The 12,058-nt window shown below is 42.3% G+C and overlaps 2 protein-coding genes across 6 annotated transcripts; both read right to left on the bottom strand.

The window, feature by feature from the left end:
- Nucleotides 1-68: 68 nt before the first annotated feature.
- cnep1r1 (CTD nuclear envelope phosphatase 1 regulatory subunit 1) lies at nt 69-2,859 on the bottom strand. The gene is made up of 6 exons (XM_051899183.1): nt 2,696-2,859; nt 1,516-1,587; nt 1,240-1,313; nt 1,049-1,158; nt 867-921; nt 69-749 (listed from the first exon to the last, which is right to left on the bottom strand). Exons 1-6 carry the CDS (start codon nt 2,718-2,720, stop codon nt 708-710), a joined length of 378 nt encoding a protein of 125 aa, XP_051755143.1. The 5' UTR covers nt 2,721-2,859; the 3' UTR covers nt 69-707.
- Nucleotides 2,860-3,355: 496 nt separating this feature from the next.
- LOC127515493 (arylamine N-acetyltransferase, pineal gland isozyme NAT-10-like) lies at nt 3,356-6,421 on the bottom strand. Of its 5 annotated transcripts, none has more exons than XM_051899182.1 (3): nt 6,335-6,353; nt 4,761-4,822; nt 3,356-4,665 (listed from the first exon to the last, which is right to left on the bottom strand). In XM_051899182.1, exon 3 carries the CDS (start codon nt 4,656-4,658, stop codon nt 3,792-3,794), a length of 867 nt encoding a protein of 288 aa, XP_051755142.1. In that variant the 5' UTR covers nt 4,659-4,665; nt 4,761-4,822; nt 6,335-6,353; the 3' UTR covers nt 3,356-3,791. The 5 variants fall into 5 exon arrangements, with proteins under 5 accessions (XP_051755142.1, XP_051755139.1, XP_051755141.1 ...); XM_051899179.1 differs by lacking the exon at nt 6,335-6,353 and adding an exon at nt 5,706-6,288; XM_051899181.1 differs by lacking the exon at nt 6,335-6,353 and adding an exon at nt 5,108-5,619.
- Between the last annotated feature and the right edge of the window lie 5,637 nt (nt 6,422-12,058).

The raw sequence follows: 12,058 nt of genomic DNA, 5'->3' as shown, positions 1-12,058 counted from the left end.
CAACTGACAGATGCATGTTAACTAGTTCTCAGTTTCAGTGACATTAATAACAACAAATAGCAACAAACTCTGTACAACAAACAACTTTTATTATTGCCAACACAATTCACTTTAAGATATTCTTGTAGATTTTAACTCTGGAGTGAAAGTAAATAAAATCTCAGCCAACCATGACACTCACTTAAGATGCATTTGCCTGTTACCCTTTTATGTTAAACTAGTGCAGCCTTTGGTCGCATAAAAGTTCTTTAAAAACAACAAAAAGCAGCGCATCATCATGCCATAGGCATAAACATTTCATAAATGTTTCCTACATGTAAAAGTCAGCTTAAGGTGAACAAATATCTACACTTTAATATTTATTATGTGTTCAGCAATTTACTTAAAAATACATACACCGTATGCATCTAAAATAAGACCACAGTATTACAGATGAGGATATCAAAACCCACAATCAAATAAAACTCAAATTTTCCAAAAGAAAAATAAGGATGTTATTTAAAAATAGCAGAAACCATTTTTTTTCTTCAAAATGTTTCCTTTTGAGCTCCCATTGCTTCTTCATATGTTGCAAAGGGAAGTTAGAGTCCTATTTGGGAAGTGGATCCCCACACACTTTGGATAATCTCCTCCTGGCACTGAGGCCGATGTGCAATCTTTAATTAATGTTGATATGAAATACTCTCCACTCCCATCTCTTCAAGGTGCTATTGGATATGAGGCCGTGGTTTCAGGATAAGTTTCCCCGTCTAGCATAAGAGGAGGAAAAATACAAATGAATGCACAAGAAAAATGTTTTTGAATTCTTAAATCAGTGAAACTGAGAGATCATAAAGGGCAATAATTCAAAGGACACAAGTACTTACATCATCACAGGACATGTTATATTCCGCTAGTACTGTTCGGCAGCGTGCTGCAATACTGCAACAAGAAGTTAAGGAGAGATCCAGTAGTCACTGACAATCTGCAGTCTTGGAATGGTTAATACTCAATAGAATGGCTAAGCACAACGAACACCACTGCAAATTTCCAGCATTGAGAAGGATACATAGATGGCGCCACAACTCGTTTGTGTATTCCAGCAAAGAAAAGGCCAATAAGTGTCACACAGCTAATAGTGAAAAATGGATGATTCCATAAAGATGAGAAGAAAGAAACCTGTGGAGAGAGATGACATAAGACTAATGCAAAATCAGATGATAATCTGATTTTATTGCAACATCTTTTAATTTCACATACTTTCTGAGTGTCTGGATCTATAAGCCAGTTCCAGGCTCCTGTGGCTGTGCACACAGACACCACAATCAAAATCACTGCAAAAAGAAGACAGAATTCATGAATTAAAATGAGGCAGTGTACTGCACAATAAGATCAATCCTTGTGGATATATGAGAGTTATGAAGACTCAGTAAGTGTGTACACTTATTGGCTCAGAGTATAGGCACATAGTCCAGGTTTTAAATGGCTTGAGATAGATTCAGTAAAGATTTGACCAGGCAAGCTGGACTGACTTACTGCGCCAACGACCTGTAGCCGGCTGCAAACAAGACACATACTCTGTCAGTCTCCTCTCAAAAGCCTTCAGGTCTGTGGATGAGGAAAACATTTATATCAGCACAGTACTGACAGTGAGGTAAGTAACATCTATTTTCTAATCTCTCTTTTTAAAATATTGAGGCAGAAAATCTAAACACAATTTAGGTTTTTTTTTTTTTATTTATTTATTTCCAGAGGACAAATATATATATATATATATATATGTGTATATATATATATATATATGTGTGTATATATATATATATATATATATGTGTATATATATATATATATATATATATATATATATGTGTGTATATATATATATATGTGTGTATATATATATATGTGTGTATATATATATATATGTGTGTATATATATATATATGTGTGTATATATATATATATATATATATATGTGTATATATGTATATATATTAGTGTATGCAATTTTTGTCAGCTATAAAGGGCTTTTTTGACAGCTCCAGGGCTTGTTAAAACTACAGATCATACTTCCGCATTTTTGCATTCCCGTCTGCAGACAATCTAAACGAGCCCAGAGAATTATGGGTGTTGGAGTTTCCCTACCTTTCTGGCAAAACTAAACAACACAGATCTTTTTGGTCATGTAACACCACTTTCAAAATCATTTAACCTTTCTACTGCATAGACAGTCAAATTTTATTAAAAGAGCATATTTTGCCAGCGGTGAATTACTCATTTAAGTCACCATGCTGCAGTTTCACATCACTCTGAAAAATGCATAAACAAGTGCTAAAAATACAGATAGGAAAATAGACTGATGAGAGACTAAATATCATTGATTGAGTTTATAGGCATATCAAGTAACAGTACACGTACACTAACTGGCATGTATTATACGTCAGTGTCTGGTATAGTGGTGTTATGACTGACCAACAATGTTTAAAGCCAAGACCCGGACTTTACAATGACAGAAGAGCTGCACTTCTTGTTGAGGTATCAGTTTTTCCGAGATCTCGATGATAACTGCTGAGAGTCTTAGCCTACATGCTAGCGACCCAGTGTCAACATAATACATCTAACATGCCATAACAAACACGTGGATGCTCTGCTAATATATGAACATGACACTTGGAGACGAGTGCATTAAACTAATAATCTATCTACTGAAAAGTACCTTCGGCTTGTTCTAATGAATTCATTGCTTTTCCCACCAGTGCTGAGGACGCTCAGTTTAGGCCTGCAGACACACGCAACTACCGTCAGCGGGCACCGGCCAATCGCGGAAGCTCTCTTCTCATTGGCTACTAGAGAGGAATGCGTCATCTTAAAGAAACATGTTAGTTATTTGTTAAATGCTTTTTCATTTTCACTGAACTAAGCCTTTATTTATTTAAACCGAAAACAAACACGATGTTCAAGCCATTTTAACTATCAAATTCCAAAGCTGCCAAGACGTTTAAAGCCTACTTTTATGTCTGTTTTTTCCTCCTAATTTACTACATTGAATATATGTTTATAAATCTGTTCTTTATGACCCTGAACTTATTTAAAGTCAGGATGATAAGAAAAAATGATATGATATGATATGATATGATATGATATGATATGATATGATCAATAAGTCATGGCAACAAATGTTTTCCCTACTGGAAAAACCAGCATGGCAGCTCAAGCTGTGTTTTGGACCATGGGAGCTGGTAGCTGGTAAGACCACCTAAAACCATCTTATAGCTGGGTTGATATTCTTTTTTGGGTTTGAAGCTGGTTTCTCACATACATAAGCTTACTTCTGACAAAATAACCACTTTAAGAATAAAGCACACAGACAAACAGATACAGAGGATATTACATTTACTTCTGAATAAAAAGCTTATTTAAAATCATACAAATGACTCGATTATGGCCTTCAGCTCTTACTCCAAATGTTTAACCTACTTGAACTCATCAAAATAATTTAACCAGTTTCAACAATGAGTTGAAATGACAGCCAAATTAATATACTTAAAATGTTAAGGCAGCAACTGAACTTAAGTTTTTAAGCTGAAGTATGTTTTCTTTCTTTTTCTTTGCTCTTTTCATTTCTTTCTTTTTTTTTTTTTTTTTTTGGTCCCTGAATACTATAAACAAATGCAGTCATTATTGTTCTCAAACAGGCAAAATTGATGGCTATGTTTGCTCACACAACTTCACAAACACTGATTTTTTTCATCTTAATATTAAAACAAAACACACTGGGTACTAAAGTTTTAGATGAGTAGATTAGCTGAGTACTAGATGCAATAATTAACTTTGTTGTTTTTAGGTGTGAATTTATTAACTAACACCAGGTTAAACTTTTCCCTCAGTAAAGCCTCTATCTCACTATCTGGGATTTCTTTCATGTCCACCAAGTCTGTATCCTCTTTGAATGTGACCTCACTGTACGTCCAACCAATCAGAGCTCTGAAACCTGTGGGCATCTGAAGGGAGCAAATGGATTTGAGCATGAACAGAGATTCTGGATTAGTCTGCAGGTACTCTGATGTCTCCAGGAAATGGTCAGCATCACGGGGTGTTAATGTGAAAGAGTACATTGTTTTGATGAGCCTTTTGTCAATGAGGCTAGAATTAGCAAAGGCCTTATCTTGGACCACTTGCTTCCTTCCAGTCTTCTCCAGAACCCACTTCACCCCGTCATTTATGAGGCGGAACACACCCGAAGGCTGTGGCTGGTCTTTACCTGAGATCAACTCTAAGGGATGCCAGATTTGGTATGACACTCCAAAGCTCACATCAGCAATGTACGGCTTCCCGTCAATCTCCACCAGATTGATGAGATGACAGTCCGTGGGGAGGTACTCCTTTTCCAGCGAGTTAAACACTTTGGCGCCTAGTATGGTGAATTTGTACCCCATCTCCTTTAGAACCCATGAGAACAAGAGATTGTTTTCACAACACCAGCCTCCCCGATTGCTCTTGACTATTTTATTATAGATGGTATGCAGATTCATAGTGTTCTTCTCGCCACAGTGGATGCTGAGGTTCTCAAATGGAATATTCATAACATGCAGCTTGTGGATGGTGAACAAACTGTCCAGGTTGGCTTTGTCATATTGGCCAGTAAACCCAATCCTGTTTAAGTACTCTTTCAGATCCATTATATCCCTACAAGAAACAATGCAACAATTTTAACAGAATTTATGTAGCCATTTTAAACTGTTATAATGTATAAGAAATTTGATGTGATAAAGCATATTAACCACGTTATCCTTTTATGGAACTCAAAAATGAATCAAATAGCAAAAACTGCAACAATGGAGATCTAGAAAGAAAGATTTAGGAAAATCAGAATGCGAAAGTATATATTTATTTATTTATTTATTTCAAATGCCAAAATATACTTCACGGAGCAAGAGAATATATTTCTAATCTTAAAATACATTGTGGATAAATGAATAAAAATGGACAATGTATTGAAAATATATTTAAGAAAATTTTTGGATCAAGTCATGCGGTCAATATCATATGACAGGATGTCTGCAAAGGACCACATGGGCCCTGTCCCAAATGGCACACTTTCTATGCACTTTCGGTCTTGTGGACTTACAATGGCTGCCGCGTGCGCGTGTCCGTTAAGTCCACGAGACCGTAGGGTGTCCCATTTGTCAATTTTAGGCTTCAGAAGGGTGCTCGCGAGCACCCCCTTTGCGGCCGATATGCGCCCTCGATGCGCACTTTGCTGAGCCCGCACTGGTGCGAGCTCCGCGGCAGACTCCTTCCCGACAGTCAAAGCGACGTTACGTCACGAAAGTGCGGACTCGTAGGAAGGCCGTGAGTGTTTAGGGTGCCATTTGGGACAGGGCCAAAACATCAGGTCATTCGGTACAATCGCTAGATATCAGCCTGTTAGCACTGTTTGTAAAGATCGTCATTCGGTATAACCAAACGTGTCATTCGGTAAAACCGAAATTTTGGTTAAACCGAATGACTTTTTTGGTGACAAATTTTGTCCATATTGTAAAAAATGACAAAAGTAGTGTTAATTGATTATAAAAACCACCTTTTTTTTATTATTATTATTTTTTTTACACTTTTAAAAACCTTAGGCTATTCGTCAATGACCCATTTACAACAAGCAATAAAGAACTTTAAATGTCATTCTTTTCATATATATATATATATATATATATATATATAAATCCTACCTTTAAGATGAATCCAGTGAGAGTTGTAGAGAGAATGAGAGAATGTGTGCAAAATGAAGGACTGGTTATTGAATAACACAAGAACCCTTGAACCACAGAACTGTGTCATTAGATGTAATAAATTAACTATGAATGATATATACACAGGGCAAAATCCATAAAAATAACGTTTCTGTCCGACTCAACACGCAGTATTCATTACTACCGCGTTTCAAACTATCATGTGACAGACGACAAAACTAGTGCTTTACAGAGTAACACTACCGGTGATGGAAATCGAAACCAAGCTTTTCTGTTTGTTTCAGTTGCAGACCATGATACAGCATGCTTCTTGTCTTAGGACTGTTGCTAAAATTAGTTAGGCAGACACAGTTTGATCCCAAATCTACTGTGTAATGTCTCTGCTAGAATCGACTGAGAATACATCATAAAATTGTTTCTTAGATTTCTTAGACCTGTACTCTCTACAGGCTACTGCCTTATAATGTCCCAGACGTTAAATTCATCAGATAACAGTCTATGAGGAATATATGGTTACTTAAAATGGAATACTTCTTGTCGTATTATTGTGAAACATAATAACATGCAAACTTATGATGCCTAAAATAGAAAAATATATTAACACTTACGGACACTTGAAACCTGTGTAGAAGGACAATAAGGCTCAAATCAGGAGCCTTTTTAAAATTGTTCTACAGCGTCCTCAAGTGGTTTAATCAAGCTAATGTTTAAGATTCAGAATCAGTTTTATTTGCTGTATTAAAAACTGATGTCAACACACACGCATCAAGTAACTGTTTATAAAAGCTCTGTTTAATTGCTGAATAAGTACAACTAATGTATTATATAGCAATCCTGAATGTTAATACTGGTGTTCTCCAGACACAACCTCTTTGATATTAATCTAATCTAACAGAAAAAATGAAAACACTAGCATTTTTTTTTATTCAGAAAAAAATATATACAGTGCAAATTATGATCCACTATAAAATCTACAATATTCTGAGAAACTGAGCATCTTACAATTGCAAATCAACCTGCTCTGTCCGTCCTTGCAGTGTAAAAGAAAGCATGATATAAATGTAAGCTTCCATAAACTAAACAAGACCGGTTGAACGTTTCCAACAGAGAGACACTCTTGCATGTGGGACACTGCAAATGAACCACATGCAGACTGTGATGATTGTGCAACATAATATGTGTATTTCAGATTGTCTGGGCGCACACAGAGAAAAAAAGTATAAAAGTTGTACCTTTAGGGGTAGAACAGCTTGTCACTGGGGCCTTCTAAATAAGAGCCAATCGCCGATTGGTAAAGTCATCGCGTCACTGCAGCGGCCATTAGAAGCTCCGGTTCCTATAGAAACAGTCAGAAGCGCGCCTCTGAAATGAGGAACAAGAGACACGCATTTAGGACTGCGCATGCGCATTAGCTTGATTCAGCCTGAAAAATACAGTTTTTTGTCATGATTCGAGCGTTTAGAAACAAAATTTATGAGACAGTTGTTGTCAGATTTCATTGGTGATTTCAAATATGAAATTTAATCGAAAGCTTGGCAAACAGCTTTGGAGAATTTGATGTTTCCCTATTCAAAGAGATAGGAGCTGCACTTGAATGCCCGAGAGGCTTTGCAAAGATGGCCGCCGAGTGAAATGCCTTGTCTTAAAGGGACTTTGGTCTGAATCCATTTGGTAAATGAGTCTTATACTTAGGCTATACTATTATAGTATTATACTGAAGAGTATTATATTCTATTGTATTCTATTTCTAGATCACTTTGTCTACATGCCAGTCTGTATGTTATTGTTGTCTGTCTGTATGTTGTTCCCTTTTGATACTACACTACGTACTGCGTCGTCTGCCTTTTTAGGCAAGACGCAACGGGGAAACTCCTGTTTTCACCGATTCTGAAGCCTTATATCTTATATCCCTACAAGAAACAATGCAACAATTTTAACAGAATTTATGTAGCCATTTTAAACTGTTATAAGGAAAAAACAGTGGAGCAGAGGATCTCAGCGCTCGGATGAAAGTGAGCTCACGTCGGCTCAGGTCCCGCGTGCCTCACTTTCTCCACAGAGAGAGCCTTCCCCCGTCCACTTCTCCCGCCTAGACCAGTGCCCCTCTGCCATTGCAAGCGACCTGGTCTTGTTCGGGGGATCTGACGACGAGCCGCTGGATGACAGTATGTTCCTAGCGGCCTCGGACGCTGAGGATTGGCCGGACTCACGTCTTGACTCCGCCCCCTTGCCGTCTCTTGAGCCGATCGACGCCAGGGCTTCTATTGACTCCGAGCTCGTTCGCGTGCTCTCTAAGGCCGTTAAAGAGCTCGGCCTGGAGTGGTCTGCGCCTGAGGAACCAGCACGCAGCCGCCTTGACGAGTGTTTTTTGCTCAGACGTCGCCAGGCTCCTCCCCAGCGGGCAGCTCCATTTTTCCTTGAACTTCACGAGGAGCTCACGAAATCGTGGCGTGCCCCGTACTCTGCCCGCCTTCGCTCTTCTACCTCTCATGCTCTCATCTCGGTTGACGGCATGGAGCAGAAGGGTTATGACAAGCTGCCGCCTCTGGATGAAGCTGTGGCCGCACACCTGTGTCTGCCCGCCACCATTGGCTGGAAAACCAAGGTCACCCACCCATCCAAGCCGTGTCGCACCACGTCGACCCTCGCTGGACGGGCCTACACCTCGGCCGGCCAAGCAGCTTCCGCCCTGCACTCGATGGCGGTATTGCAGGTGTACCAGGCCAAACTCCTGCGTGACCTGGACCAGCCTGGGCAGGACTCGCCCGCCTTCAAAGAGCTGCGCTGCGCCACAGACCTGGCCCTGCGAGCCACCAAGACCACGGCCCAGGTGATTGGGCGTTCGATGGCCAGCCTGGTGGTGCTGGAGTGCCACTTATTGTTAAACTTGACGGAGATAAAGAACGCGGATAAAGCCGTCTTCTTTGACTCCCCACACAGCAGGAGACTCCTAGACGGATCCGCATTCAAGTTGCCAAACCTGCGTGACTGTCACATTCGTTTTGGCGCCACCCAGAGGATCAGCTCCGGACCACCCTCAAAAAAAAACCTCATTCAGTTTTCCCGTCGCCCCGTTCAGTTCCGGGCGCTCGAAAAAATGTGTTTTCTGCCTGCACAGAGCCTGTTCAAATGCCCTGGCAGTGCACCGCTGTTATAGCGGACATAATAAAAAACATTCTCAGAAAGAGAGCAATTTTCCTCTTCCACCCCTTATGTGCACCACAGTTCCTCACAGCGACTTGGTGCTCGAACCAATCCAGCCCCTTGCCACCCGGGCCGAGGCCTGGCAGGCCATCCCCAGAGTGTCAACTTGGGTACTAAACATAGTAAAACGAGGTTATGTACTACAGTTCGCTCAGCGGGCCCCGTTATTCAACGGAGTGTTCCATACCTCAGTAGAGAGCAGGGACATGCACGTCCTACGCTCCGAACTGAACACTATGCTGGCAAAAGGAGCCATAGAAGTGGTTCCCCCGGCTCTGAGCGAATCAGGCTTCTACAGCCGATACTTCCTCATTCCCAAAAAGGATGGCGGTCTCAGACCCATCCTCGACCTCTGATATCTGAATCGGGCCCTGATAAAGCGCTCGTTCAAAATTATAACTTTGAAACAGATCTTCTCGCAAATTCGCCCAGGAGACTGGTTCTTTTCCCTGGATCTGAAGGATGCTTACTTTCACATCCAGATAGCCCCCCATCACAGACGATTCTTGAGATTCGCCTTCGAAGGGGTGGCGTATCAATACACGGTCCTTCCTGCATGGCCCTCTTCCCCACTGAGGCAGATGGGCATACGCATACTCAACTACCTCGACGACTGGCTCGTCCTGGCCCAGTCGGAGGCGGGGCTAGTGGCACACAGATCCCTTCTCCTCAGCCACTTAGAGTGCTTGGGGCTCAAGGTCAATTTTCCAAAGAGCTCTTTATCTCCCAGCCAACGCATCTCATTCCTGGGAATTATTATTGACTCAACCTGCATGAGGGCCGTGGTCTCGCCAGAGCGATCCCTGGCCATTCAGCAGCTCGCGAGAACTTTCACGCCCGGATCCTCTCTGCCGCTCAGAACATTTCAGAGGATGCTAGGTCTAATGGGCTCAGCATCACCAGCACCAGTTGGGCCTGCTTCATATGCGCCCACTACAGTTCTGGCTGAAACCGCAGGTCCTGCCCCAAGCCTGGCAGCATGGTCGCTGCTCGCTCAAAGTGAACCAGGCGTGCGTTGCAACCCTGGCTCCTTGGATGAACCCCTGCTGATTCGAACAGGGCGTGGCTATAGGGACGATGTGCAAGAGGAAAGTCGTTTTCACAGACGCTTCCAAAATGGGCTGGGGAGCTCTGTGCGACGGTCACCCAGCCTTCAGTGCTTGGACGACCCAAGAGAGCGAGCTTCATATCAACCGCCTAGAAATGATGGTGGTGTATCTAGCTCTCCAATCCTTCCTCCCTCTCTTGGCGGGACACCACGTCCTGGTCAGATCAGACAATATGACAGTGGTGTCCTTCATAAATCGCCAGGGAGGGCTCTCATCCAAGCCCCTCTTCACTCTAGAGAGATACATCCTAGAGTGGGCCCAGCACAACCTGCTCTCACTCAGAGCAGCGCATATTCAGGGCATAGTGAACAAAGGGGCGGACATGTTGTACCGGAGCAACCTTCCCTCGGAGGAATGTGGTTCAGGAAATTTGGGATGTCTTCAGGAAGGCAGAGGTCGACCTCTTCGCCGCAGAAGACAACTTTCATTGCCCAATTTATTTTTCAAAGACCAAGGATGCGCTGGCCCACGACTGGCCCAGCCTCCTCCTGTATGCTTTTCCTCTGGTCGCTCTGATTCCCCAGGTTATCAGACGAATCAGGAAGGTGCCCACAAAGTCCTCCTGGTGGCTTCCCTATGGAGGAGCCAACCATGGTTCTCGGACCTGTCTCAGCTGACGTCCATGGAACCATGGCCAGTTCCCCTGAGACGAGACATCCTCTCCCAAGCGGGAGGGATGATTTGGCACCCCAAACCTGAGCTGTGGGATCTCCATGTATGGCTTCTAGACGGGAGCCTTCAGACCTCCCTGAAGATGTCCTGAACACTATCTCACAAGCTAGAGCTCCGTCGACGAGACGTCTCTATTCCCTAAAATGGTCAGTCTTTGCTGGTGTACAGCCCAGGACAAGGACCCATTTACTTGTGACATATCTCTGATATTGTCTTTCCTTCAGGACTTAATGGATAGGGGCCGTTCCCCCTCTACCCTTAAAGTCTATGTTGCAGCCATAGCAGCCTCCCATGCTCCCGTAGCAGGACAGTCGATAGGGAAGAACAACCTTGTTGTTCGTTTCCTAAAAGGGGCTAGGAGGCTGAACCCTCCCCGCCCCCGAACAGTTCCCACATGGGACCTGTCTGTGGTTCTCAGGGGCCTTAAGGGCCCTCCCTTTGAATCGCTCCAGACTGTCAACTTATGTCCTCTGACGCTAAAAAACGCCTCATTGCTAGCCTTAGCATTGGTAAAGTGAGTCGGAGATTTACAGGCGCTCTCCATGAGCCCCTCCTGTCTTGAGTTTGGGCCTAACGACTCTAAAGTTGTCCTGAAACCGAAACGTAACCTCGGTTCCCTTAGATACGGAACGGAGTACTGCGTAATTTGCCGTGCTATTTGTAGGATGCCTCATGCCGTCGCTTCATCGAATTAAATCAGTTTGCCAAGGCGAGATGGCTGCTTATATAACCCGAGACCCTGCCCATTTTGGCGGGCTCGAGCGGGCTCACTCACCACTGGCTCGTGTGGCCCCATTGGTTTGTTTTATTAAACTCCACGAACCAATGGTCGTGCAGTTTCACTGCGTGATTGAAAAAGGCTTAAGAATCGGTGAAAACAGGAGTTTCCCGTTGCGTCTTGCCTAAAAAGGCAGACGACGCAGTACTCCGTTCCTTATCTAAGGGAACCGAGGTTACGTTAGTAACCGAGTACATTTTGTTTTCTGTGACCTGAGCCTTGTCATAAAAATTTTAATGTCCAGTGTACTCTGTGCAAATGACAAATAAACTTGAACTTGAATATATTTATATATGATGTATAGTATTACATATATTTACACACCATGTCCAGCAGTTTTATTTTGGCAATATCTTCCTCTTAATTTATCAAATTGTGCTTTTAATGGCTGTCTGAAACATATATTTAAGGTATTCAAGCACCATTAAAAGTATATGGAGTGGAAAGGGAGTGAGAAACAGTTCTTGACTAGAACTCGTAGGAAAGTTTTTATTTTGAGACTGACTTTATAATGTTCTGTCATAGTGACTCACAACTCAAAGTTGTTTTGTCTTTTCTGTCATTTCTTT

Source organism: Ctenopharyngodon idella, chromosome 7 (genome assembly GCF_019924925.1).
Source record: "Ctenopharyngodon idella isolate HZGC_01 chromosome 7, HZGC01, whole genome shotgun sequence".
NCBI lineage: Eukaryota > Metazoa > Chordata > Actinopteri > Cypriniformes > Xenocyprididae > Ctenopharyngodon > Ctenopharyngodon idella.
This window is presented reverse-complemented; position numbering and strand designations above follow the sequence as displayed.